Below are 26,061 nucleotides of genomic sequence, written 5' to 3' on the forward strand. Positions count from 1 at the left end.
CCAAGGCGTAGGAAGCCGATATATATATATATATATATATATATATATATATATATATATATATATATATATATATATATATATCAAGGATTGTGCAACATGATAATTGCCTAAAGTCCTTGCTAATAGCATCCGCCTCATTTGGATGCTTTTATTATACCTATGGAACATCAAGGGGTATGCCATTTAGATAATACTCTTTATTGCTCAAGAAACCATTCATTCTTTCTATAATTCTAAATGCACGAATCCTTCGGCGAGAATATTTCAATATATTCTTGTAGCAGTAGGTGAAAGAAATCACGTATAATGATTCTGATGAGGCCAGAGTTGATGTCCCCCAACTGAATTGATAGAATAATACGGATGCCACTGGAACAAAGAACTTGACAAACCAATGGCTACCGCGCACCATCTTGACTCTTCTTCCTCCTACTTATTACGGGATATCAAACAACCGCATCAAAGCTCGGCGATAGCAAGCAGTCTACACTGGTCGAGATAACTTTCCAGGTCTCAACGAGCACACACCACCATACAATTAGGTCAAGAAACAAGGTTTGTGTTCACTAACCTGAGCAATCATGGGCCTAAAATGATCTATCAGATGTTAAAAATGCTTGATGACACTGCGCGACTGTCCAAGCATGCAGACGTCAAACACAGACACGTAGGTAAAACAACTCGGTTCCTCAAGTTCACACGCACAGCACGAGAGAGAGAGAGAGAGAGAGATTGAGATTGAAAAGTCTCGCCATGCGATATCTTCAGACCGAAAGCGAAGGACGAGGACAATTAATACCAGCGGACGCGTTAAACGGTCCAGTATGATCTCGGTGCCTTCGGATGCCCAAAAGACTTCCATGCTCTATGGGGGCGTCAAAGTCTTCGCCGACGTGTTCACGCGTCTCAGCTGCCGCTCCTCTCAACGCGGAGGCCAATGCAAGAAACCGTGTCCGGCAGAAGAATCTCCACCTTGTCTTTGTTACAACGAAGTCTACCGATGAAATCGTTTTCGTTGGACACTTCTGCATCACGAATTGTTTCTTGTGCGAGTTGGCAAGGAAGTTAACGCCCTCATGTCTTCATCTGATTGGTTCGGTGGAACGTTCAGCAGCCGATTGATGGCGGAGTGCGTTAAGAGCTTCTAATCTGAGAGCCTTTTTGCATTGAAGAGGTGTGCTTACCGTGACGGTTAACGGATCTTCACCGCGTGTTCGTGGGAAACGGAGAGAGGAGATCAGAAAGAGAGGCCGTGACGGTTGACCGTTGGAAGAACTGACATCACATCAGGAGTTAATTACAAGCCATCTTCTTCTTCGCACGGAGCAAACTCGTTTCCCTTAACTTCGGAGCTGTTTCCTGGTACCTTCCTCTGTTCCACTGTCTCTTTGATTCCACACGTCCCCGTTGCGGCTGTTCCCAATAAGTTGATGGCCACCCTCCCCCCCCACCCCCCGCCATCGACCTCCGAATTCCTCGGTTGCTCCTCACGACCCCCCGCCATCGAGAAAGCACCAGCAATGGCAGCTAAGAGGCTTCGTGATGACCCTGACAAAGAGTCCGAACCATCGGAGGAGAAACAGATGCGACGCCTGCCTTCATTCTCGACGTTAGTAGTCTCAAGAGCCTTCCTCCGCTCACCATTCTTACGACTTTTGCTCATTGGTTCTTTGATATGAAAGAGCCTTCCTCTGATTTCATTTGTGCGCAAGCTTTTGCCTATGATGATATCCTCCATCTTCCGCAAGGAAGTCCTCAAAAAGGCATCTTGTGGCATCGATTGATGGTTACCATCTTCTTCCTCTTAACATTGACAGGGTCATCAAAGAGGCGATGATGGCGAAATCCCTGAACAACTTCTTCTTCGCATTGGAGCCGCTGCTTCGCAGAGTGGTACGTTGAAATCTCTCTAATTTCATGCAAGCGATTGTTAATTAATCCTCGATGAACAGTTGAAAGATTTCTCGCAGCAGTGCATCAATGATTGTTCATGACAAAGAAACAGAGGATTAAATGATTTGTTTTGGTCTTCTGATGCGAAATAGGTGAAAGAGGAGGTGGAGCGAGGAGTAATCCACAGCATGCGCTCGTTTCAGAGGTAAAAGAATCAACTGATCTTTGACCCAAGATCTGATCTTTGTTCATGGCGAGACCGATCAAAGACAATAACATTGACTCCCTCCTCAGGTCCACCCCAATGCAAATCGAAGCAGCAGCAGAATCATCAAGCTTCAAGCTTACCTTCAACAAGCAGCTGTCACTTCCCATATTCACCGGCAGCAAAATAGATGACATCGAGAATAAGCCGCTCCAGATCGTCGTCGTAGATGTGCACACCGGCGAGGTCCCTTTGTCCACTCTGTCATCCCCTCTCAAGGTAGAAGTAGTAGTCTTGGACGGAGATTTCCCTTCGGGGGATCAGGAGGACTGGACTGGCGCCGAGTTCCAGAACAACATCGTGAAGGAAAGGACGGGGAAGAGGCCACTGCTCACAGGAGACGTCAACGTCACATTGAGAGATGGCGCTGCTTCCATCTCCGACCTCTGCTTCACTGACAATTCTAGTTGGATAAGGAGTCGACACTTCAGGATCGGTGCTAGAGTCGTTCCCGGGAGCCACAACGCGCCAAGAATCAGAGAAGCCATCACCGAGCCCTTCATGGTCAAAGATCACAGAGGAGAACGTGAGTATGAAATCCTTGATCTTGCTGCTTTTGCACCATCAATTCAGCTCCCAATGGAGGCTAACTAAAGGAACCATCGCAACCCAGTATACAAGAAGCATTACCCACCAGCTCTCGGCGATGAGGTATGGCGACTGGAGAGGATTGGGAAGGACGGAGCGTTCCACAAAAAGCTGTCGGCTGTTAACATCAACACGGTCCAAGACTTCCTGAAGCTGCTGGCCGTCGACCCTCATCTCCTTCGCAGCGTACGAACTCGGCCTCATTCCTCATCGCGCCAAGTGCTTTTCAGTCTTACTGACGCTTCTGCTCTCATGGATCAGATACTGGGCGTGGGGATGTCGGACCGGATGTGGGAGGGAACGGTCGCTCACGCCAAGACATGCGAGGTGGGCGACAAGCGTTACGTCCACCGAGCCCCGCAGTGTACCCTTGTCTTCAACGCCGTGTGCGAAGTCGTGGAGATCATCTCCGACGACATGACACTAACATTGCAGAGCCTAAGCAAACCTCAGAGAGTAAGTACTGCACTCCAGCGATAGCTCTTTGCCTATACTCTCTGCAGTTCATCATCTTTGACAGTCTGCCTCAACTATCTTGCAGGCCTATGTGAACCTTCTGGTTCGCGAAGCACATCAGAACTGGGATAATTTGGAAGAGGCTGATGCATTCTTCGACCAGAGCATTGTTGCAGCGAGTGAGTACATCAAATTGCTAGTTTTCAGCATAGGTTGAATTACTTGTGGGTGTTTCTGAATCAATTTAGCTTATCGACAGGTGTGCAGATGCAGCAAAGTGAGATAGAGCCATTTCCCTGGCATGAAGTTGAAGAGAATGCAATAGTGTATCAGCTGGAAGACTATGAAATCCCTGATCCTGCTCAGCCTTCCTTTTGAGCAACACAATAGGGTGTGAGCTGTGATATGTTGTTTTATTAGGCACAAATCATCTGCCCTGATTGCTTGTTTTGTGAACATAGGAAAATAAGCAAGCAGACACGAGGCTATTCTTTTGTTCATTATCCTACTTTCTGTGTTACTTTGTCTTGGAAGATTAGTTTGGGAGAGGAAGATGGAGTAGAATGATGTCCTTTGCAAGCATTTGGACACCCACTCCATCCCATCTGTCGAGTCCAATTGTAATTTGATTCTGTGTTTTCCATCATCCTGTTGAAGGAATATTAGAAAGCTCTTGACATGCTTCCTGGTGTTGCCAAACATATACAGAAATGGCCAAAACAGAGTCACATCAACCACCATTTTCTTGATCAATCAATCAATCAAAGCTTTCTTGATTGTACCAAAAGAAGGCTGGCAGGAGTTTTGTGGAAGACAAAATGCCATGGAAAGAGTTCAAACTCTCTGCAAGTGGTGAAGGTTTTACAAGTTGCATGCTGACCGCACAGGAGTCTCTTTCAAATAATGTAGTTTGAAGCATCCTAATTATGATTCTAATGACCAATGAAACTACTAGATGATCAAATTTGAGATATACATACAGTAGTACTCTGGAGACCTTACAAATTTATTTGAATTATTGTTGTGCACATCACCTCATTTGGTTTTAGGAAAAAATGGAAATGATTCATGAACAACATTATTTGAAAGAATTAGGTAATCAATACAAATGGAGCCAGTCATAATGAGGAAATAACAAGCAACCAAGCAGGAACATAAACATAAGAGTTATGAAGATCAATATATCTGGTCGCTTGAGGTGACCATGTGAAGATTGTCACTTAGAATTCTCATAACAAAATGATTTAATCAATACAAATGTTACTTTTCTGTGAAGAAGACAAAAATTACAACAATTATGCTAATGTGGCAAAAGAATACAACCAAAATCAATTGTTATCTTAAGCATTTCTGCTTATTAGTTTTCTTGACTTTTCACTCCTATTGTAGAGCCACTGATCCAGGTCAAGGTGAAAGGGAATTATTAGTCAGTGTCCTGAGGCAAGTGTTCTCTTTGTCAACTAGATCTCTGGTGCTTCAAACTAGTCTCTTCATTTTCTGACTTCCAGCATCTGGGAGTATTTCTGGATGGCTTTCTTCAGAAGGAACAAATTGATGCAAAAATCTTTGAATCATCTCATAACTGGTGAATGTGATAACAGCTGCTGGGGTGGTTCGTAACAAATTTGTGCCACAGCCACGGTAAAATCCAGATATGCCATCCTTCCGGAAGACCTTCTTAACACAGTCCACGACACCAGCATATTGAGTTAGAGAGTTGCGAGCATGTCCTTGTTCTTGCAGTTTGGACCGCACAACCTGAAGAAAGAATATGCCACATGATTCAGAAAAAAAGGAAAGAGAAAGAAGGCATCTTGGTCATGGTAGCTTTAAAACAGAACATCATGTCAAGAAGAATGAAAATCCAGTTCATTATATGAGGGCAACTTTGACGATGTCAAGGCATCACAGTGTTTCTTGTGTATGTCACGGTGGGGAAGTAGACAGACTGGAATAGTCCAATCTTCTTATAAAATCAATGAAAATCCAGCTCAAAAAGTGGCAGTGCTTCATGTACAGTTCTCTTAAGAAGATCTTTTTTTCACTTTTTCCCTCTAGTTTTTTGGAATTAAATAGATTTTCTAGATCTGAATTCTGCATCTGCCAAAATAAAGTGAAAATGTCAAAGAAATAATGATGGAAGGAGGAGCACCTCATGAGGGTAGGTCATTGTGGAGGCGAGCACTTTTGAGAGCGAAGAAGCAATAGCCACACTACCAGCACTGAGCTTATCCACCGTGGTGTTATCTGAAAACAATTAAGATTAGAGCACCATGTAATGAAGAAGAATAACTATCAGGTAGATATTATTACCTTTGTTTGCTAAGTGCAATTTGATATTTTCATATACTGGAAACTGGATTGCAACATGGCTAATACCAGCTAGAGCTGGAAGAAGACCACTGTTAACCACATGAAATCAGTCACCAAGAACATGACAATTAAGATCCCAACAGAAAAGAAAATTCATGAATTAGTCGTACATGGAGAGAATTGACTCACCTATAAAACCCTCGGATGCCTTCTTCGTGTGAAATCCTTCTCAATGCAGACATTACACTTTTGTAAGGAACTACTCCAGGTCTGATCCTCTGAGTCTAGCACCAGACACAAAAGAAACATCAAGCATTGCAGAGCTGCTAGTTGAACCGAAAATATTAGAAGTCTAGAAGAGCTAAACTCGGAAAACACTACCACAGTCAAATAATCTAGATGGATTAAACCCCCTATGCAAGTGTTTGGCATCATTAAGTACAAAGGTTCACAAGAGAAAGATCATCAAAATAATGGTAAGACAAGTTTGTGTATGAAACATACTCACAAATAAAGTTCTATCTGATACTTTTCTTCTCATTAAATTTAACAAATTAAAGCTTCTTGGACTAAAATTGGCATGAAGTTGGCTAAGATGAGAAGGGTATAAGAGAATGTACTTGAAGTCTGGTCTTAACAACCCACAGAGGATTGGTCACAACTGCCGTTGCAGCCCCTGCACCTGAGGCAGCAAGAACATTTGCTCCAACCGAAAGTTGATTGTCTACCTTAGTTGCATCTGAAATTCTAGTCCATGTTAGTCTTGCATGGCATGGAAAATTTTGATGATGAAAATGACTATAGCAGAAAAACCATACTGTATCTCTAAGAACCCAGAACTACAACCAAAGGAAATGGTGGAAAGAAAATCTTAAACCAACCATGTGAATGAAGTAGCCCTTTAAGCTTATCATAAACTGTAAAGTACACCTGGAAAAGAAGTTAAAGTGATATCAGAACAAAATAACTGAAACAACATTATCTAAATAAATCACTTCATCTATGATGAAGATAACAATAAAGCCTATAGCTGAAGTCACACAAATCAAAGCTATTATCCGTGGATTTTATTTTTCAGAAGTTTGAGATGTATAAACAAAACGAAGAGGAACTGGAAGCAAGATTAAATACTTACTGCCCAATTTGGAAGTAGCGCTAAAATTGTCGGAGAAAGGCCATGATACATTCCTTTAAATCCTTCTTTCCTAATTATTTGTTCTAAGCTTGAAATGATAAGACTTCCTAATTATAAAAAAAATCAAACACTTCAAAATCTTAACCAGTAATGAACTTGATGGATGCAAGGATGATATAATTCAAATAGTAGTAAATGATAATCTATTGCAAGCCTCAACCAGAACAATGAAACACATACTGGTGGAGAACATATTAAAACTAGTGAAAAGATCATCTACTATCAAAATTCAACTGGAAAATAGCATGATCATGAAGAAAACCATTATGAAAACAAGAATAGAAAGCATATTTTGATAAGCTCCCTAGACAGGTCACTAACATACAGCTGTGGTATGACAACCTACACTGGTCTTATACAAAGTCCACAAGCAACTTAATCAGCAAAACTGCATCTGATCTATATGTTATGATATTTATTAATCGTGCTAATATTTTATGTTAGAGGGTAATGATCCTACTATATTGTACATAACCATCATTGTCTTGGATCACAAAGCTTACATAATAGGAAACTGACATCGATTGCCATGATTTACTATACATCAATTTGAAGTCGTCAAACCTAATTCATGCTTCGATCACCATGTGAAAAGTTAGCAACAAATCCTACTGCAAAGCTGTGTTAGTTAATGTTCACCCAAGATTTTGCCAGGCTACAATTAGTTGCAATAATCCCTCGTCCATATTACCAATCTAGGAAATTGCTTCGACCATAACTAGCTAAAATTATCTTAGCAAGATTCTAACTTTAGATCGAAAACCACTTAATTCACAAGAGAATGGTAGTGACAGTGAGTAAAAAAGAAAAAAAATCAGAAGAGCATACCCCGCCGCGAAGATTGTGGAAGATTGGGCAATCCATGCACTTGAAGCCTCGTCTTTACCACGTCCAGCGGGCACACAAACGTCGCTGCAATGATCCCTGCAACCATTCTTCGTCTTTATTAGAACAGACAAATTAAGAAGCCGATTCTCAAATCCTGACAGACAAAAAAGGAAAAACCTCAAACCCCTAATTCAAAAAGGAAATTTTCGATTTTTTTTTATTATCATACTCAAATGAACTCCAATTTGTAAATCCAAAAGAATAAATTTTACCACTCTAATCAACTCCAAGTAGAGAATGAGGGGGGAGAGGGAAGATCTCATGGGAAAGAAGGGAAGAAAGGGAAAAACTGACCGGCGGACGCCCCAGCGCATGCATTGCAGAGGAGATCGCGAAGGGACGGCCCGTGGAGATCACCCGGCATGACGCTGAGATCTTCAGCTAAACAACCGGCAGCAGATTCGATCTTTCGGGTTCCAAACCACAGAGCTCTTAATCGAGAAGTGCTATATGGTGGGCACGGATCAAATTAAGAGGAGAAGGGCGCCATGGTAGCCTTCGAGGAAGAGGAGGCGAAAGGGAGGGGTTCGTTCGAGCAAAAATTTCCGGAAGACGGAGGAGGCGAAGCGAGTAAAGCGAGACGAAGGAAAGAAGAAAGACTAAATCGACCGCTGCCGCTGACAACAGTTTGTTTCTTGTTCTTCGAATTGCTAATCACCGGCTACCGGGTGGTATATTTATACCTCGATATTTCTATTTTCATTCAGTGATATATTTCTAAAAACATTTTTGACCCTCAAAAAATATTTTCTTTCGGTGACTTGACCTCGCATCATTTCCTGCAGAAGGGATCATTTGCGTGTTGGAACGGCCACAATTCAGCATCAATTGGATTGGTCCGTGGAGCACGTTGAAGACCCAAATGTTGGATCGTTCGCTGGTGATTCGCTTGGAAGAACGTTGATTCGTAATTGACCAACTAGTAAAGGATTGGTCATCAAGATGTTTATACGAATGTTGAAGTCCAGATGGATTCTCCAGATTTTTCTGGACCTAAATATACGGAACTCATACTTGCGTGTACGTCCACATCATGTGTGTACGTGGCAGATCACATTGTCCACGACAAACTCTTGAGGAGATCCAATTATTTATAATTAGCATTCATTAGTGAAGGCATCTAATAGCAGAAATAAAATACACATCGAAGCATACGTAGAACACGTTAAGATTTGTAATTCCGAAAGCACTTTTGTACATTCTCACCACGCACAACCAATATTTACGTGCAAATTACACCACAAAAGTCACTCGAAGTTGCACCCAAATCAGAGAGGCCAAAAGCTGCAGCAAACGACGTCCTTCTCTTTGCTCCTCTTCTTGCTCGCTGCTCCGCCTGTGATCTCAACGGACCTTGCCTCGGGCTTCTTCATCAGCCGCTTGGGCACTATCAAGGTGAGCACCCCGTTCTCGATGGAGGCCTTCATCTCATCGGCCTTCGCATCCTCCGGCAGCCGAAACCGCCTGTAGAACCTGCCGCGGCTCCTCTCCGAGCAGTGCCACTCGCACTTCTCCTTGTCATCAATCGGATCCCCGCTTCGCTCGCCGCTTATGGAGAGGACCCAGCCGTCCTCCACCTCCACCTTCACGTCCCCCTTTCTGACCCCCGGGAGGTCGGCCTTGAAGACATGCGCCTCCGGGGTCTCCTTCCAGTCCATGCTGATGTCGTCTGCGCCGGAGTCATCCGAGGGAAAGCCACGGAGTGCATCGAAGATGTTGCTGTGACGACCCAACAAGGCGAGAGACATATTAGATGCTGCTGCTGCGTCTGCTTCTTGAAGCTGAGATATGTAGCAAACTCACTCTGGTGTCGCAAAGTGAGGGTGGGAGTGTATTTATAGTTGGCGATAGATCAGTCCTACATCTGGAAGTGTCTCATTGGTTGCTTCCAGCGTGGTATATCTATTCCACTAATAAACGAGACGTTGGTGCTCCAGGCGTTTCGAGAAGCCTCGACACCTTTCTTCTCATGTCCACGTAGTTTTGGTGGGACCAGATAGACCAAGTAAGATAATTCTTTGGATGAAATCTTGATCGTCGAAAGAATTATTTATTAATATTATTATGATTTGATTGAAATCAATCAATTCCAAACCAATTATTTTAATTTTAAATCGATTAAATATAATAAAAAAAAACAACACATAAAACATTATACCTTAGGAGGTTAAATCTTTATGTCTAAAATCAATTAACTTGAATTTGAATCTTCAAATAACCATTTAATTTGATTAATTTTTTTTATAATTTTATTTTTATATCATTTTTAAGTCATTACACTCGTCATAATTATATGCCTATTCTTTAAAATTATAATTTTTATATTTAAAATTAAATTTAATTAAAAATAAAAAACAATTCTAATCAAAATCGAAACCGTTCGAACCGATCATAATGATTGATGATGACACATCAGACGGCTTAAAACAAAATAAACAATAGAACAGAAGTGAAATATACTGGAAGACGACGGAAGACCTGAGCACCTTCGAGAGCCCCGCTGACGACATGGCGTCGACAAAAGCAGCATCGAGCACGGTCTGGAGCCTTCAGGACCCATCCATCCGAGCCTATAAATGCTCATCGTACTTACTCAACTCACCAAGAACAAGGAAAAGAAATCCACAGCTTAGCAACGCATCCTACGCTACCACCAGAAATCCTTCAAAGGCATTTGCAACCATGTCGATCGTGAGGCGCAGCAACGTCTTTGATCCCTTCTCTCTCGACGTTTTCGACCCCTTCCAGGGCTTCCCCTTCGACGCCTTTCGCTCCCTGAGCGAGACGCGCCCCGGCTTCGCGAGCGAAACCTCCGCCTTCGCCAACACCCGCATCGACTGGAAGGAGACGCCCGATGCCCACGTCTTCAAGGCCGACCTCCCCGGGGTGAACAAGGAAGAGGTGAAAGTGGAGGTGGAGGAAGGCAGGGTCCTTCAGATCAGCGGCGAGCGAAACAAGGAGCAGGAGGAGAAGAACGACAAGTGGCACCGCGTGGAGAGGAGCAGCGGCAAGTTCCTCAGGAGGTTCCGGCTGCCGGAGAACGCCAAGGTTGACCAGGTCAAGGCCTCCATGGAGAACGGCGTCCTCACTGTGACTGTCCCCAAGGAGGAAGTTAAGAAGCCCGACGTGAAGTCCATCGAGATCTGCGGCTGAGCTCCGATGCTTGCCGGAGAAACCCATAGCTGAGCTTGCGACCTATCCAAATAAGTCTCTGTGGCAGTCGAGTGAGTGTGTCCGTCCTATGTCTAAGTGTGCTATTTGGTTTGTGTCTTTCCGTGTCTATGTCGTCGGTCGACTTCGGGAACTCTGCGTTGCTCTCGCGGTAATAACGTTTGTCATGGAAGTATTCCTTAATTAAATATAAGTCGGTCTACTTCATCCGTTTCATATGTTTCTACTTCGGGAACTCTGCCTTGCTCTCGCAGTGATGACGTTTGTAATGGAAGTATAGCAACCAAAATGAACAGATAAGAATGACCAACTGGCTGACAAAAACTCACATGATCATCAGCATTGTGCATTCTTGAAGTCCCTCCGTCAACCGGCCACGTGCACAATCCACGAGCAACGTGACCCCGCAAGCTTATCTTCTTCCATCGTGGGTAAGACGTGACGCACCGCCCGTTTTCCTCTGTCCCGAACCCTTTTATCATATATTCAAAGGGCCGTTGCGAAGTGCGGGACCCTCTCTTTCCGCGGCGATCGGGTTCCGATCATCGGCGAATTTTTCCCGATCTATTGCTGCTACTCATGTGGGTCGTATCTTCCACAGGATGGGCGATCCATCCAGTAGCTTCCCCGTTTTATCTCACGCTGACACGTTTCTTTTCATCCACGTGGTGTTTACTCGTCCGTCGTCATCCTCCCGTGCTGTCCCATCACGCGCATTCCCCAACTGCTCACATGTCTCAGAGGATTATCATATAAAAAGAATACCGCGTCCTGCCCCCAATCTCGCTTGTCCTACCTATGTTAGCCGTTGCGGCCCATTTTCTACCTTCTTATTGATTGGAAACATGTGGTGAGGGCCACAATGCTCCCTCCAATTATAGATGGGTGGCTCGAGGGGAAACGCTGGAGTGGCAGTCAAAGAAATACTCGCTTTAATTCCTTTCTTTTAATTCTCTTTCCCTTCGCCCGTTCTTTCGTTCTTCCTTCGTTCTCCTCTGCGTCACTCGAATTCCTTTCCATCAAGGTACTCTCTTCACCTATTTACGATCTCGTTTCTCTCTTGCATCTTTCGGTTTGGATACGATTGTGCTTTCCTTCGGATTCTTTAGGGTTGATTGCATCCAGAGTCCCCCCCGTTTTTCATCCCTCTGGATTGGGAATTTAGGATTCTTGGGCCGGGAAGTAGGTCTCGTTCTTGTAGTTATTGGAGTTTGGTGGAAATGTTGGGGAGTAGCGTGCAGTTGGGACGCGGGCATGGGGAGGATCGCGTCTGCTACGCCGATAAGGCCCGGTGGAGCCGCCGCAGCCACCAACGGCACTACCAGCAGAGTCCATGGAGGTCTTCAAGCACCTCCGCCGCCGGAACTTACCCCGCCCCTTCCTTTGCTTCTGGGAGCTCCGCAGAGGCTGTTGTGTCGGTCTCCGGCACCCGTGAGCAGGAGAACCGAGCAGGAACAGAGGATGATACTCCGAAGACTGGGATCGCGTCCGTTTCATCTTGGGATCCGTCTGTTGCTCATTCTTGTAACTTGAAACGATTTTTGGAGTCCATAACCCCGTCCGTCCCGGCGTTGTACCCTTCCAAGGTGTAGAAAGTTTCCTCCTTTTGGTTGTTGTCGCTTTGGGATTCTTCGAGATTGACTGTCTTTGATTGGCTTGCAGATGGAGAAGAGGGGATGGAGGGCTTCTGACCAGGAGTGCCGGCCGTACTTTGCCCTGGCGGATCTCTGGGTCTCGTTCACCGAGTGGAGCGCGTATGGTGCTGGCGTTCCGCTGGTTCTGAGCGGTGCGGGCAGCGTGATCCAGTACTACGTGCCTTACTTGTCTGGAATCCAGTTATATGGTGAATCGAACAGGCCCTTTTCTGATTCTAGGTATTAGTGTTTGCCGGATGCTTTCTTTCTAATATATCTCGGTCCACAGAATTTGACATGAACAACTAATTTGTTTCTTTGTATATTTTCTTACTACAGCTTTTGTTTGCCACCCTAAAGTTCGGAATGTTCCTTGATGCATTGCTTCTTTGATACGTCTACGATGGCTATCGTATCGTAGTGTTCTTAGCTTATAAAAACTCCTTTTACTTTTCTCGGTGGTATATTTTGCCTTGTTTGTATCATCTGTCATAAAAGCGTAGGATTTGTTGAACATAAATGGTTTCAATAAGAACCAATTGTCAATTTATCTTTGCTTACCTCTATCTCAATGGTTTCGAATAATAATTTCTTTGGATTGGTTTAGCATCAAACCCTATATTGTCTTACATTCCTAAAGTAATTTCAATAATGAGTAATACCATTTCAGCAAATGCAACCTGAAAAACAACTCAAAATTGGTTATTTTTAGTATTTTCCTAATAAAAATTATTGATTTTGTTTACTGTTCGACATGTAGCATCGTAATAATAACTAGGTCACTGTGCATTTATTAGGTCTGTTTAAATTGTTTTTTTCCCTAAAATGCAGAAGACACTTTTCTAGTATTATCTTTTAACTACTCAAGCTCTAAAATTCTATTTGGAGAGCTTGGGAAAATGTTTAGATTGGGGAGCCAGCCTTGCGGAGAGTCCAAAGTGTGTGCCATGAAAATGAAAAGCAGTGTATTTGAAGCAGATCAGTCTCTTGATGCCCATAGCAGGGCCTTGTTGAATATGATCTACAGGACTCAGCATGGACCGTGTTTTATGTGATTTACATTCTTTTGTTATGGGTCAAATGTAGCTTTTTTAATTGTGATTTGATCCATTTATTTTGAGAACTATACAGGATAGATTGCATATTTGTTTTGTGGATTAATTTTTATTTTGTATTTGGTGTCTTGATCATGAGGGTGGGAAACAGTAAGATTGCTCCTTTGTAATCTTGGAGATCAGGATTTAAGTCATGGAAATAATCTCTTTATATATTTAAACATAAGATTGCATATATTGATCCTCTCTAGATCCCGCATTGGCGAGAGCTTCGTGTACATGCTCTCAGAACTATAAAAAATTTCTTGCAGTTAAGGGTGGAAAGAGTTAAATGAAAATGATGTGGCATTTTCTGCATCAGTCAAATAATCTAACTTGAGGTATAAATTGAAACCTTTGTTGGTGGAGAAAAATAGACTTCCCAACTACTTGTAGTCTTAAAATTTTGGTGCTGATCACTCCAAGTTTTCAACTATCAGTCGATTTTCTTTGTTCAGGTAGCTTTCTACATATTCTGTTTTTCTAGCCGCAACTTTGTTGTCTTTTTAATGGATCATCCGGGAAGCAACATGTAAAGTTTTGTCATTTGATATGTATATTGGATGAGATACACTATTCACTTTTCACTTTTGATTGCAGTGTATGCTTGATCTTTTGGCACTTTTATCTAGCAGTTGAGGTATATTAACATGTTACTTTCGTTATCCATCTAGCAGGGGACACGGTGAGGAAAGTGATGGTGACTGTTCCCAGGATTCTAGTAGTGAAGGATGTAGTGACTATGAACACGAAAAGGGCCTTGGGTGTTCAACAGAATGGAACTCAAATCATGTCGCTGGAACCTTGAATCTGAGGATGGATAAATTATGTTTGAGAGAGAAACATGGGCATCAGCAAAAGGGATCTTCAAGTGGTGATGGAGATTTTGGACATTTTCGAGGTCACTTGCTCTTTGAGTTTCTTGAACAGGATCCACCATTCATTCGTGAACCTTTATCTGATAAGGTGTTTACATCTTGTTTACACAAGTAAAACAAATTTGATTTTCTGGTTTTGTTTGTGATGTTTGTTTAAGTATGTTCCTTCAGATTTCAGATCTTGCACGGTGTTTCCCTGCATTAAAGTCCCTTCGAAGTTGTGATCTTTTGCCATCCAGTTGGATATCTGTTGCATGGTGAGATTCAGATCGACTGAAAAACATTGTATTTGAAAAATAAATATTGATTTTCTGTGGCTTGCTTGTGTTTAAGGTATCCTATATATCGAATTCCTAATGGCCCTACATTGAAGGATCTGGACGCTTGCTTTTTGACCTTTCATTCTCTTTCCACACTGATGAAAGGTAAATATCATCTTTTGCACTGTCTTTTATTCCTCTCCTTGCTAGATGAACATGTACAATACATTATGCTTGAGATAAATATGGTCTAATCAAAATTAGGTTTGTTCTGGCTTGACAATTTTGTCCTAAATTGATTGATGTGCAATGCTGCTAGTTGGCATTGTTATTTTGACTTTTAGAAGTTGTAAGACAGACTCGATGACTGAAAAATTATTAAGCGTAAATTTTGTCGACTATGCACAATTTATCAATTAACAAGCTTAATTCTGAGATTATCTATTCATCTACCTATAATAAATGGCTAGCTAGTGATAATTTGCATCTAAGTGAAGCCTCATTCAGTCTATGCCCAAGCTTAATTCAAGGTTAAATGTTGAACTTGTTTCAGGGTTGTCGGACATGGGCTCAAGCTCAAATTTATTATTCTTTGGACTGATCCATTGATGATGGATTTGTAGAATCAATCTAAGCTATATTTTGATTAAAACTGATGAAATCCACTGAAGAAGATTTGTTGTAGATGGTAACTTATTTTAAAATTGATGTAGTTTGATTCTTTCAACTATAATGAGCTGTGTTTGAGCGATGAACCATTTTTCATGCTAAAAATAGATGCTTTTAAAGTTTTGCTTGTGACCTCAGACCTGAGAGTACACTACTTTGCTGTTTTATAATATTAATCTTGTTTACTTATTCCTTGTGATTACTGGTTTTATTGCAGATGATGGTGGTGCCTCTGGCCCTTCCATTTCAATTTTACAAGGGGTTAATGGTGTTCCTATGGTCTCTCTTCCTGTTTTCGGACTTGCATCTTACAAGTGTCGGGGTTCCATATGGACTCCTAATGGTGGCACCGAGATGCAACTTGTGAATTCCCTGATGCAAGCTGCCGACGATTGGGTACGACTCCAAAATATTAATCACCCAGATTACCGGTTCTTCACTTCGCATGGCACATTCAGGAGATAGAACTATCACCCTGGTTTCATTTGTGCTCAAATTGGATCATGGGCAATAAGGCGGGATGCACATTAGCAGTGGCTTTCGATCTACTGTGTTGTGGAGCAAGTAATGACAAAAAATAAAAAAGCAAGTGTGAAAGCACAAAAGTGGGGTAATAGGAGGCAAAATCCTGTAAGAAGAAAAAGAAAGATCAGAGAAGGTATAATTTGTGAAGAGGAACCAAAAGATGATCAGACCGAGAAAAAAGGTTGCCCATGAAGGAGATAATTTCTCATCCATATAACCTGGTGGATGATGATGGTGTATGTTATGGTGTGTTTTGTTGGAATGGTTACCTGAAAGGACATTTTATTGTTCAGACGTCCAGATTGGTCCGTAACATAAGCTTACTTTCTGGGCATGTCTGACAATGATACCTTCGCGATGCCCACCAAAATCAAACTGTTGTGTTTTAGTATAATGAGCACTTCTAATAGGTTGATGACAGGATTTGTGTATCGGCTTGTGTTCTGTTGTCGGTACGTTTTGTTCTCTTCAAAGCTGGTCTCCCCGTTCCTTGAAAGATCGCATGCTTTTGTTTGAGAGACCACATAAATGTCTGCGTGTCTCGTGCAAAAATAATCATTATTTGAGATTATTATCTGCAATCCCTTTAGGTTATTTTTATATTATTCTTTTATGAATAGATATATATGTTCTTAATTTATAATTAAGTTTTATTTTTTATTTATAATTTTTTTCTTGCTTTTCTTTCTTCTTCTTTTAATCATCGCAGGTGATGTAAAATGATGGAAAAAAAATAAATTAAATTAAAGATAAAAATTGAAGAGATGAGAAATAATTTTTATAATAATTTAATATTTTTAAAGTTATTTAGATCTTGTAATAGCACATAACACAACATCTTTCAGATTAGTTATTATTTTATCAATACATTAAAGAATTATGAATATTATAAAGGGCTCCTCATTATTTATTTTTTTGTGGGGGAGAGCCTTCATTTGAAAGAAGAAGAAGAAGAAGACACCATACTGTTTACACCCTTCTATAATAATGATGTAATCTTGAAATGTGTTCTTTGTCTATCCCATGTGTTTCCATCAGGAGACAAATTTTATCTGAGGGAGACGGAAAATAAGATCGGTGGCGGAGACCCAATTCGGCATGTTAACAACCTTCAAGCGGCCTTGATCTTCCTCTCCAACACATCGGAGCAGATCTGCCCCATCATGTGGTAGAAGGAGAGCAATTCCGACAGCTGCTCCACCGACATCTTCCGCATCACGTTCCTCGCCACCATCTCCCTCCCCTCGTTCATCTTGAGCTTCTGCAAGTAGGACGAGGCGTTCCTCACCGTCGCGCCCATCTGCTTCAGCCTCTGCTCCTGCTGAATGCTCAACGCCGTGTTCGACTAATGGCAAAAGAGAAGAACAAAAGGTCAGAAGATCCAAAACACCGCCTGTTACGGTCGACGCTCGTCCTCCTCCTGACGGATGATGAGCGGTAAAAGTACCTCAAGGAACTCGGCTCCGGCTTCGAGATCCTGCTCCTCCGAGGGTGGCATGTCGAGCCTCGCGTCGTACAAGTTCTTGGCAATCGAGAAGCTTCTCACGATGGTCTTCCTTTTCTTCTCCAGTTCCTGATCCATCTTGGGTGCGCGATTCAGATTCACCTTCCTCCGGTACGCGATCACCGCCTTCACAAATTCCTACACGATCCCAAGCCCATGCCATTATTGTTGAGACGAACACGAAGACTTGATCTCGATCGAGATGATGTTGCATGCGCGTAGCTATGGATGTACCTGGTAAGCCCTGGGACATCCTGGGTAATCGAATTCGTCGGATTCAGAGCGCCTCATTCGTTCGGGGTGGAACTGCAAACCCATGATGAACTTGCCCTCTTCCGGGTTGTACGCGTCGGGGTCGTAGAACCCTTCCACCAAGCCGTCCCCGGCGAAGGCCATGGGGACGAACCGCTCCGCCAATCTCTTCACCCCCTGATGGTGATAGCTGTTGACCTCCAGCTCCATCTTGTCCTCGTCCAGCGACTCCCGGAACCAGGAGTGCAGCGGCGTGTTCTCCACCACCCGCGCCGCGTGCCGGTGTCCGTCGTAGTCGGCGTAGTTCATGTGGACGGTGGCGGTGCTGCCCCCGCCGTCGTCCTTCTTGGAGAGCTCCCTCTCGACGTCCTGGTACAGGGTGCCGCCGCAGGCGACGTTGAGGATCTGGGAGCCGCGGCAGATGCCGAGGTAGGGGATGTTGCGCTCGAGGCAGAGCTTGGCGAGGCGGAGCTCGATGGAGTCCTTCTCGCGGTCGATGGCGGTGTCGCTGGTGTGGAGGTTGCGGATCTCGTCCAGCTCCTCGGGCGACAGCCCCGAGATGTCGGTCTCGTAGTGGGAAGGGTCGATGTCCTCCCCTTCGCACAGCAGCACGCCGTGGATCGGCTCGAAGCTATCGAGCAACATATGGACGCCGGCCACGCGGGGGACGATCACCGGCACCGCCCCGTACCCGACTATGAGATCGAGGTGGTATTCCCCTGATTGCATGCACGCGTGTAACAACAACAACACATCAAGAAGAATCATCACAAGAAGATGCGGGAGGGGAGAGGTGGGATCGTTGGTAAGGGTTGCGCACCGACGAAGTCGACGAACTTGTTCTTGCGGACGCAGCGGCGGGAGACGATGAGGACGCGGGGAAGGACGGTGGAGAGGTCAGGGGAGCCCATGTCCGTTCTTCTCGCTTCCTCGATTGCTTGGTGTTACCGGGGCGTGCATCAGCCTCTTTATAATGACATGTTTATGAGGCAAACGTGGCCCTCAAAAGATCTCAATGCTTAAGCTATTTCTAATTTTAGTGTTCCTCCTTATCCCCAATAATATAATATTTATTTTCCGTTTTGATGCATGCACGAGAGAAACAGCGAGGCCCCGCCGCGTCACGCATCGATGTCGGGAGGACGGCGATCGATCCATGGGTTTGGTTTAGGTCACTGATGAAGTGTCGATGACGATGATGATGACGACGCCGACGAGATTGGAACGCAGTCAAAGCTGCCAACAGCTCGATCGATTATTTTTAGAGAGAGAGAGAGCGAACGGAGTGGATCGGATCGGGTTGGTGGAACGCCACGTGGTGAGTGGTTATCCGGCGAAGTCAGAGCTGCCAACAGATAGCTGACGTGCCACAATAAGCTCGCGAAGCACCTCTTCGTCTTCCTCGCTCGCGTCGGTGGTTGGTCGCATCCGTGAAGCAGGTGTCTGATTTGGCCACGGGGATTGCGATGGAAGACGACGCATGAGAGAGGAAGATGAAGGAAAGGTTTCCAGCAGTGTAATTAATACTTTGATTATTTGTAGGAAAATCCTTAATTACTGTATGGTAAATCTAATTCCTTAATTTTAATATCTTTTGATAGAATAGTATAATATTTATGTTTTTTTGTACTCCTAATAGATAAACTTACATGCAAACCAAAGGACTAAATCAAAATCTTGGTTTGATGGAAAACGAATCAACGTGAGGCACAAGATATCAAAGAAACATTAGTGGAAGGACGGAGAACAGGTGAACTGTCAGCATGCAATAAATAATGCAGGATGGACGGGGATGCATTTTTGGTCTCCTTAGGAAACAAAAAAATGTGCAGCGCATGGGGTATTGCTAAGTTCGCATGACACTAAGAAAATAGTGCAAATTAGAGCTGTCACAGTACAAAAGTTGATTGAGTTCCATCTACCTCTGAAAGAGACATGGAGACATGAGGACATGTAGGTTCCTGTATTCCAGTGATCAGTTGTATGGATAGAAATGAAGCAAGAGATACGTCATAATCTTACTAGCTATTTGCTGCATACAAACAAGAAACAAGGCATTAAGTTTTGGAGCTACAACAAGTTGAGTTCAAACCTGATGAGAGGCAAAAGAAGCATGCAAGCATTCGCGGTGAATTGTTGGTGTGCTCGTGAGCTGACAATGACATCTCTGTCCAGAACTTGACGAACTTGAAATACATTGAAGACAATGACATCTTCTATCGTTATCCATAAAGTCTACAACTAAATCATTATCTCACAAGATGAGTTGCTCGTGGAGGATACCGTGACGAGTCACGTTATTGGACTTGGACTTTCAGCATAGTACCTCAGCCCCCACGCGCAAGTCTTGGCGCTTATGTCAGAGATGGCTGGGACTATATGACCTGCAAAACTTTCATAGAAACTATTGAGATCCTTTAGAAGACAAACTTAAGTGTTAAACCCCTTCTCTTACTCTTATCCCAAATCCAACAAACTATGGTTCCTTAGAAGACAAGGATATACGAAGACAGAATTACACAATGAGAGACGAAACCTTCAACCATTTGTGTTTCCAAGCCCTCTCTTCTCAGGACCAAATTCTGCCATCCCCACACCACCTTCGTTTTGGTGCTTCACCCATCCGCCCATGTCAGCCTTGGAGTAGCTCCAATAGTAAAGAAGTGAGGATATCATCGAAAGCAGCACGAAGGTAGCTCCTGCTGCGAAAACCCCCTTACGGAGCGCTGTGCAGGACGACAAGTCCTTCTTGGCATAGTAACCCACATACTTAGTATGGTATGCATTCCTTGCAGATCCTGCCAACAGGCAAACTTCCGCCACCAGAAAACTTATCCTAGAGGGTCAACAGAATTTAATACAGAAGCTAATAATGTGAGCCATGATACACCTATATAAGTAAAACTTAATCAACATAACAGGATATGATACTTAAATCATGAAATCACGATTTCTTCAAACAGAACACATCTCACGTGTACAATTACTCATGTCACCCATCAATGCCATGAACTATGAGGTGTGCTCATACTCATGTCATCCTTCAATTGCAGCTCATGCTACATGTACAGTAGAGATACTCATTTCAAATCATGAAGTAATTAATTTGCTCCAACTGATGATTAATACAAAAACAATATATACTGGCACACCATGACATCTGCATGATGTAGTGCACCCAAACCTTTCAAGTTGGAACATCAGAGTCTTTTTTTATTCTAATACACTTGACCCTCGTTTTGTCCATCTACACATTGATGACGTTTGAGAATCTGGATAGCTAGTCTTTTTGAGATAACATTTATTCACTTCTACTCCATATGTAAATATGCCAAAATACTATTGGACTAAACTGGAACCATATCTGTACCGTTGTATTTAAAAATTATGTGATGTAATCGATATATACAAGCTAGGTTGAAGTCGAGTCAATAGAGATTGACTAAGCTCTAACATGTGAATTGCTTAACCTTGATAAGATGCGATAAAGAATAATTAACTAAAATACCATCAAGACCCATATAGTTTTTGGCAAACCTAACCCGATGTGTTGGATCAAACTATCTATTGCCTCGTGATGGGCTTGCAAGTGATTAAGGATATATGAAAACAAGATTCATGTATACTTTGTGTACAACAAAAAATTATGATTTGTTGGTTGGAATGATCAATACAACAATCTCACATGGTAGCTCTGGAATGCAAAAGAAAATTAGGGCTAACTACAGATTGCCCCATGTAGTTAACTACCTTTAGCGTCTCGGTCCTATACTTTAAAAAGTTGCATTAACAACCCTATAGTTACGAAAATGAAACGATTAGGTTTATTTACCTTAACAACGTCAGTTTTTATCAATGAAAACATGAAAATAAAAGGTAAAAAAGTAATTTTAAGTTCGATGGTGAACAACGTCGATAGCGGATGGCGACGTCGCTAGCATCGGTGGTGGCAAACGGCAGCGTCATTGGCGTCGGTGGTGGCGGATCCCTTCCCCTCCCCCCTCGTCCCCGGCATCAAGCGATCACTGCCCTCCGTCTCTTCGATCACTTCCTCATCGCTACCCCCTCCGCCTTCCCCCACGTCCGCCACCTTTCCTGCTACCATCCTATTCATAGCTTCATCCTAAGAAGATAAAGAAGGTGTCATCTCTCTCAGAGCCCAGCTTCACTGATGACATACACAAGACCCTGTTTTGCCCCATCTGGCAGGCGATGTCGCTGTCTCTCACTCAACGTCAGATATCCGTGATCGATGTCGAGTACGTGGGCATGGTCATTGCCCAGACAATCCTGGCAAATGAGCTGGTGCTGGTGGATGCCAAACCCGACAAGCTGCAGGGGGAGATGCTGGACCTACAACACACCACGACCTTTCTCCAACGCACATGGATCCTAGCATCTCTGGACTACACGGTGACGGCAAAACTTGGACATCTACATCAACACGGTCGGCACTCAGTAGATCTGAGGGAGACGCAACTGAACCTGCTGTAGCACAATTTGGTGCTATTCAAGGAGATTGTGTCGCTGCTGGCGAGGTACTCGTCGGGGAAGCTGTTGCTAGTGGTGTCAAATCCGATGGTGTTGATGTATATCGTTTGGAAGTTGTCGAGGCTTTCGCCGAACAGGGTGATCAGGTCGGGGACCAACCTCAACTCCTCGTGTTTCAAGTTCTTGCTCATTGATCATCTGGAAGTCAACGCTTAAGATGTCCAAGTAGGCGAAGAACTCATCGAAGCGGTGGTTGGTGGAGAACTTTAGCAGGACACGAGGAGTGCTGAGGTCGACAACAAAGTGGTGGCTCATGTCGATGAAGAAGTTGGAGAGGAGGGTAGGTGACTTTTTATCGGCGAAGCTGAGCTCCGAGAGAGATGACACCTTCTTCATCTTCTCAGGCCGAAGCTATGAACAGGATGGTAGCAGGAAAGGTGGCGAACGTGCACGACGCCAAGGGCAAGGGTGGAGAAGAAGGGGAGGACGAGGGGGGAGGCAGAGGGGTAGCAACGAGGAAGTGGTCGAGGAGGCAGAGGGTGGCGATTGCTCGACTGCTCGACGTCGGGGACGAGAGGGGGGTGGAGGGGGAGGGGACCGCCACCACCGACGCCAGCAACGCCATCGTCCGTCACCATCCTGCCATCAACACCGTCCATCATCAAACTTAAAATTACTTGTTTACCCTTTATTTTTATATTTTTGTTGATAAAAACTGACGTTGTTAGGGTAAATGGACATAATCGTTTCGCTTTCATAACCACAGGGATGCTAATGCAGCTTTTTAAAGTATAGGGACCGGAACGTTAAAGACAACTAACTACAGGGGGCAATCTGTAGTTAGCCCAGAAAATTAAGATATTGGTTGCGATTAATACAACAATATCACATGGTAGTTTTTAAATATGGAAGAGCATGAATCATATTGCCTTGACTTCAAGAACCCAAACTAGACAGAAACTTATTATATAAAAAGCCCCAAAGTCACACGAGCAAGTGACTACAGGAAAAAAAAATCATACAGAAACCAAACCAAAGATATCCAATTCAAATTATGAGCATACAACATAATATTTGTAAGCATAAAATTTAATAAATTGGTGTCGTCAAGGAGTGTTTTATAAATGATTGCATAAAATTTAACTCATGTCTGTTCTGGCAGCATCTTAGCCCCAAATTAAAGTCGGACAGAAAGTTGTATAATTTCTTAGGTTTGGTTTCTCTTTTGACAGGATTAAAAAAAATGGAAAACGTAACCAAATGCACAGGTTTGATTTTATTTTGATTTACAATCTCTGTGAGGTTGCATGGACACATCTATTCGTGACCAAAAGACATCCATCCATGTCTAATTAAATGTAGTAAACACCATCGACAAATCTCGCAAACGTGTGTATATACCACTTGTCAATTGATAGTTGCGGTTAGAGAAGTTTATCTATGATTACCTCAAAGCAGTAAAATTTTAATGGGGCTTGCAAGACGTACATGTAACACCTTTCTTGTTATAGTAACAACACAAAATGTTCTGATTTACTCTATGAAGCTAAAATAATAAATCATTATATCAAGGGAAACATACAGAAAATGATATCTAGTAAAATGCCCATAAACTAACACAAAAGCTTGATATTGCAATCAAGGATGCAAAGAAAGAATTTTTTTTCCCATCTTCCACTTAATACGATGTTTTTTATACATATATCTTATATACTAACTAGATGTATTTTACACTATCTCACAAATTTATTTTGTTTGGCTATCTAATTAAGGAATAATAAACTTAAATGTGCCAACTGATTCACTACAATATTATGTAACAGCTATCTGATACCAAACTCAGTTATTAGAATTTGATATTGGATATGTATATCATTGGATGTAGTTGTGGGATTCTGCTTACAAATCCTACATAAATCACTTGATTTTGATTGAAGATACTACCAACAGAACCATTAATTGCTGCTGCTTGACTTTCAAGGAAGCTATTATAACCTGGGCATCGTTTGTTTGTGGAGTGAACATGAGCTACTAAATAAGATCCCATATAACCCCATTAAAGAAAATAATAAAACCATGCCTAAGCAGCGCTAGTTTGTTGCGTCTGCATACAATCATCGAAGTGGGGGCTAATTACATATTACCCTCTGTAATTAACTATTTTTAGCATCCCGGTCCTTATACTTTCAAAAGTTATATTGAAATCTTTATACTTACGAAAGTAAAACATTTAACTCCGTTGCTCCAAAAAATAAATTTACTTTTTTAACCCTGCGAAATTATTTTTATAACCCTATATAGGGCCCTCGATGTTTCACTTTTGTAAATATAAGGATCCCAATATAATTTTTAAAATATATAGAGATTGGGATGCTAAACGTAACTAATTACAGGGGCTAATATGTAATTAGCACTTGAAGTGAAGGTTTCTGCACACCATGTGTTTGTGAGTTGGTTCTTGTCTTTTTTCTTCGTTAAAACTATTACCAAACCATTAGAGAAATTACAAGGCACCTTCTTCTTCTTCAACTTCGATTACCTTTGCGAGTAGAATAATTCTACTGTCAGATGTGAAAAATTTTATCTCCAGAGCAACAGCCACAAAAAAGGTAAAATTTTATGCTATAGAGAGAAGGGGGAGGGATGACCCACCAGGAGACCACGAACGAAGCGATGGCACAGGTCCTTGGGCCACCGGCGGAGAGGCCCCGACCGAAGCAGAGGCATCGGGTAGCGGCGCTCACCACCGCCTGGCTCAGCAACAGGAGGCCGAACGCGGACAGGCCGTAAGCCGTGGACGCGTCCGAGTCGTACGCGCAGAACGTCCGCTCGTCGTACTCGTCCGGCACCACCTTGCCCTTCATCATCACCACCCCGCCTCAGATACCAGGAGGAACTAGAAACAGAAACAGAACTAGGAGCAAGAGAAGTAGAAGCCGCGTACGGTACTCCGGCGCATCTCGGCGCCGATGGCGAGGACAAAGGCGAGGATGTGGAGGAAAGCGACGACGACAACCACTATGACCGATATCCCCGCCATGCCCGCCGCTGCCACCACCACAGTCAGACAGATCGCCAGAAAAAAGAGGGCCTTTCCTTTGGCTTTACCTTTAGCCTTCTCCTTCCTCTTTAATAATGGCACGATTCCGTCCGATTAATCCTAACATTCCATTAACTTTTTTCCTATTACAAGAATGGTAAATTCCATTTACTAGTAAACAAAATAAAGAAGGGAATCCCAGGCAAATGTGGATGGATAAGAGCAGCGGGAGCGATCGTTGTCGTCCTCCTGTAAGATCGCTCATCGGCCTCAGTTCAGTGGACTGAAGTGACCAGTAAAGTAAACGTCGAAGGTAAAGAAGGGAAAAGAAGGACCCAACCCACGACAGCTGTACTAAATTACAGCAATTTAATCTAATTTAACAATACTCTGGAAAACATTTTTTATGAGCTTAAGGAATATATTTTTAAGGTTTATATATAAAGAGTATATTTAAAATTGAAACTATCGAGCCATAGTTAGTTGTGGTCGCCATCGACGTCTTAATTCGTGGTAGGACATGATCGAGTCACATTTCCACCGGAGACCGCATGGGTCTCTATTGAATCTGCATGCAAGTTAAAATGGGCCTTATTGGGCCTCCTCTAATGTGCCGTGATTCCATGAAAGACGTGCTGCTGCCTCACCGGGAATAAAGTGGCGGCACACTACCACATGCTTGCTTATTGCATCTTTCCTTCTACAATGATGTCTTCTTACGTCCGCTAAGGTCATTTCAGGAGAAAGAAATATCAGGTCATCTCTGCGTCCATTATGATGTCTTCTACAATGATGTCTTCTTAATGGGAGCTCATGCGCTGGAACTCCCCTTAAGGTTTGAGATCACTCATTTTTCCTATCTAATTAACCGGTCTAAATTACTAATCATATGATGTGATCTACGGTTTAGAAACATTGGTATCAGTTTTAAAGTTTCTAGTT

The 26,061-nt window shown here is 43.0% G+C and overlaps 7 protein-coding genes and 1 pseudogene across 10 annotated transcripts; 4 read left to right on the plus strand and 4 right to left on the minus strand.

Moving 5' to 3' along the window:
* Positions 1 to 1,418: 1,418 nt before the first annotated feature.
* LOC135673148 (protein SAR DEFICIENT 1-like) lies at positions 1,419 to 3,884 on the plus strand. The gene is made up of 8 exons (XM_065181929.1): positions 1,419 to 1,612; positions 1,821 to 1,896; positions 2,049 to 2,101; positions 2,191 to 2,687; positions 2,775 to 2,935; positions 3,011 to 3,205; positions 3,291 to 3,384; positions 3,465 to 3,884. Exons 1-8 carry the CDS (start codon positions 1,434 to 1,436, stop codon positions 3,581 to 3,583), a joined length of 1,374 nt encoding a protein of 457 aa, XP_065038001.1. The 5' UTR covers positions 1,419 to 1,433; the 3' UTR covers positions 3,584 to 3,884.
* A 520-nt stretch (positions 3,885 to 4,404) lies between these two features.
* On the minus strand, positions 4,405 to 8,274 carry LOC135673177 (nicotinamide adenine dinucleotide transporter 1, chloroplastic-like). The gene is made up of 9 exons (XM_065181975.1): positions 7,896 to 8,274; positions 7,542 to 7,637; positions 6,654 to 6,760; positions 6,400 to 6,448; positions 6,139 to 6,257; positions 5,708 to 5,802; positions 5,519 to 5,607; positions 5,358 to 5,452; positions 4,405 to 4,963 (listed from the first exon to the last, which is right to left on the minus strand). Exons 1-9 carry the CDS (start codon positions 7,963 to 7,965, stop codon positions 4,682 to 4,684), a joined length of 1,002 nt encoding a protein of 333 aa, XP_065038047.1. The 5' UTR covers positions 7,966 to 8,274; the 3' UTR covers positions 4,405 to 4,681.
* Positions 8,275 to 8,680: 406 nt separating this feature from the next.
* LOC103991947 (16.9 kDa class I heat shock protein 1-like) lies at positions 8,681 to 9,452 on the minus strand. The gene has a single exon (XM_009411497.3). The coding sequence runs from the start codon at positions 9,347 to 9,349 to the stop codon at positions 8,870 to 8,872; it is 480 nt and encodes a 159-aa protein (XP_009409772.2). The 5' UTR covers positions 9,350 to 9,452; the 3' UTR covers positions 8,681 to 8,869.
* Positions 9,453 to 10,094: 642 nt separating this feature from the next.
* Positions 10,095 to 10,988, plus strand: LOC135673185 (18.1 kDa class I heat shock protein-like). Its single transcript, XM_065181986.1, has one exon. It carries the CDS (start codon positions 10,110 to 10,112, stop codon positions 10,752 to 10,754), a length of 645 nt encoding a protein of 214 aa, XP_065038058.1. The 5' UTR covers positions 10,095 to 10,109; the 3' UTR covers positions 10,755 to 10,988.
* Positions 10,989 to 11,128: 140 nt separating this feature from the next.
* On the plus strand, positions 11,129 to 16,263 carry LOC135673155 (uncharacterized). 2 transcript variants are annotated; one of them, XM_065181943.1, is made up of 7 exons: positions 11,657 to 11,796; positions 11,882 to 12,358; positions 12,435 to 12,646; positions 14,178 to 14,466; positions 14,550 to 14,635; positions 14,712 to 14,803; positions 15,525 to 16,263. In XM_065181943.1, exons 2-7 carry the CDS (start codon positions 11,993 to 11,995, stop codon positions 15,770 to 15,772), a joined length of 1,293 nt encoding a protein of 430 aa, XP_065038015.1. In that variant the 5' UTR covers positions 11,657 to 11,796; positions 11,882 to 11,992; the 3' UTR covers positions 15,773 to 16,263. The 2 variants fall into 2 exon arrangements, with proteins under 2 accessions (XP_065038023.1, XP_065038015.1); XM_065181951.1 differs by lacking the exon at positions 11,882 to 12,358 and having other exon boundaries at positions 11,129 to 11,796.
* Positions 16,264 to 16,800: 537 nt separating this feature from the next.
* Positions 16,801 to 18,567, minus strand: LOC135673167 (putative glutamine amidotransferase GAT1_2.1). The gene is made up of 4 exons (XM_065181964.1): positions 18,409 to 18,567; positions 17,571 to 18,307; positions 17,280 to 17,474; positions 16,801 to 17,177 (listed from the first exon to the last, which is right to left on the minus strand). Exons 1-4 carry the CDS (start codon positions 18,497 to 18,499, stop codon positions 16,944 to 16,946), a joined length of 1,257 nt encoding a protein of 418 aa, XP_065038036.1. The 5' UTR covers positions 18,500 to 18,567; the 3' UTR covers positions 16,801 to 16,943.
* A 1,015-nt stretch (positions 18,568 to 19,582) lies between these two features.
* LOC103991878 (uncharacterized) lies at positions 19,583 to 25,189 on the minus strand. 3 transcript variants are annotated; one of them, XM_009411428.3, is made up of 4 exons: positions 25,024 to 25,188; positions 24,732 to 24,937; positions 20,125 to 20,424; positions 19,583 to 19,972 (listed from the first exon to the last, which is right to left on the minus strand). In XM_009411428.3, exons 1-3 carry the CDS (start codon positions 25,117 to 25,119, stop codon positions 20,127 to 20,129), a joined length of 600 nt encoding a protein of 199 aa, XP_009409703.2. In that variant the 5' UTR covers positions 25,120 to 25,188; the 3' UTR covers positions 19,583 to 19,972; positions 20,125 to 20,126. The 3 variants fall into 3 exon arrangements, with proteins under 3 accessions (XP_009409703.2, XP_009409695.2, XP_065038080.1); XM_009411420.3 differs by having other exon boundaries at positions 19,742 to 20,424; XM_065182008.1 differs by lacking the exons at positions 19,583 to 19,972; positions 20,125 to 20,424 and adding an exon at positions 21,877 to 22,718 and having other exon boundaries at positions 25,024 to 25,189.
* Positions 21,511 to 22,349, plus strand: LOC135679695 (L-lactate dehydrogenase-like; annotated as a pseudogene).
* Positions 25,190 to 26,061: the final 872 nt, after the last annotated feature.

This window comes from Musa acuminata, chromosome BXJ1-1 (genome assembly GCF_036884655.1).
Source record: "Musa acuminata AAA Group cultivar baxijiao chromosome BXJ1-1, Cavendish_Baxijiao_AAA, whole genome shotgun sequence".
NCBI lineage: Eukaryota > Viridiplantae > Streptophyta > Magnoliopsida > Zingiberales > Musaceae > Musa > Musa acuminata.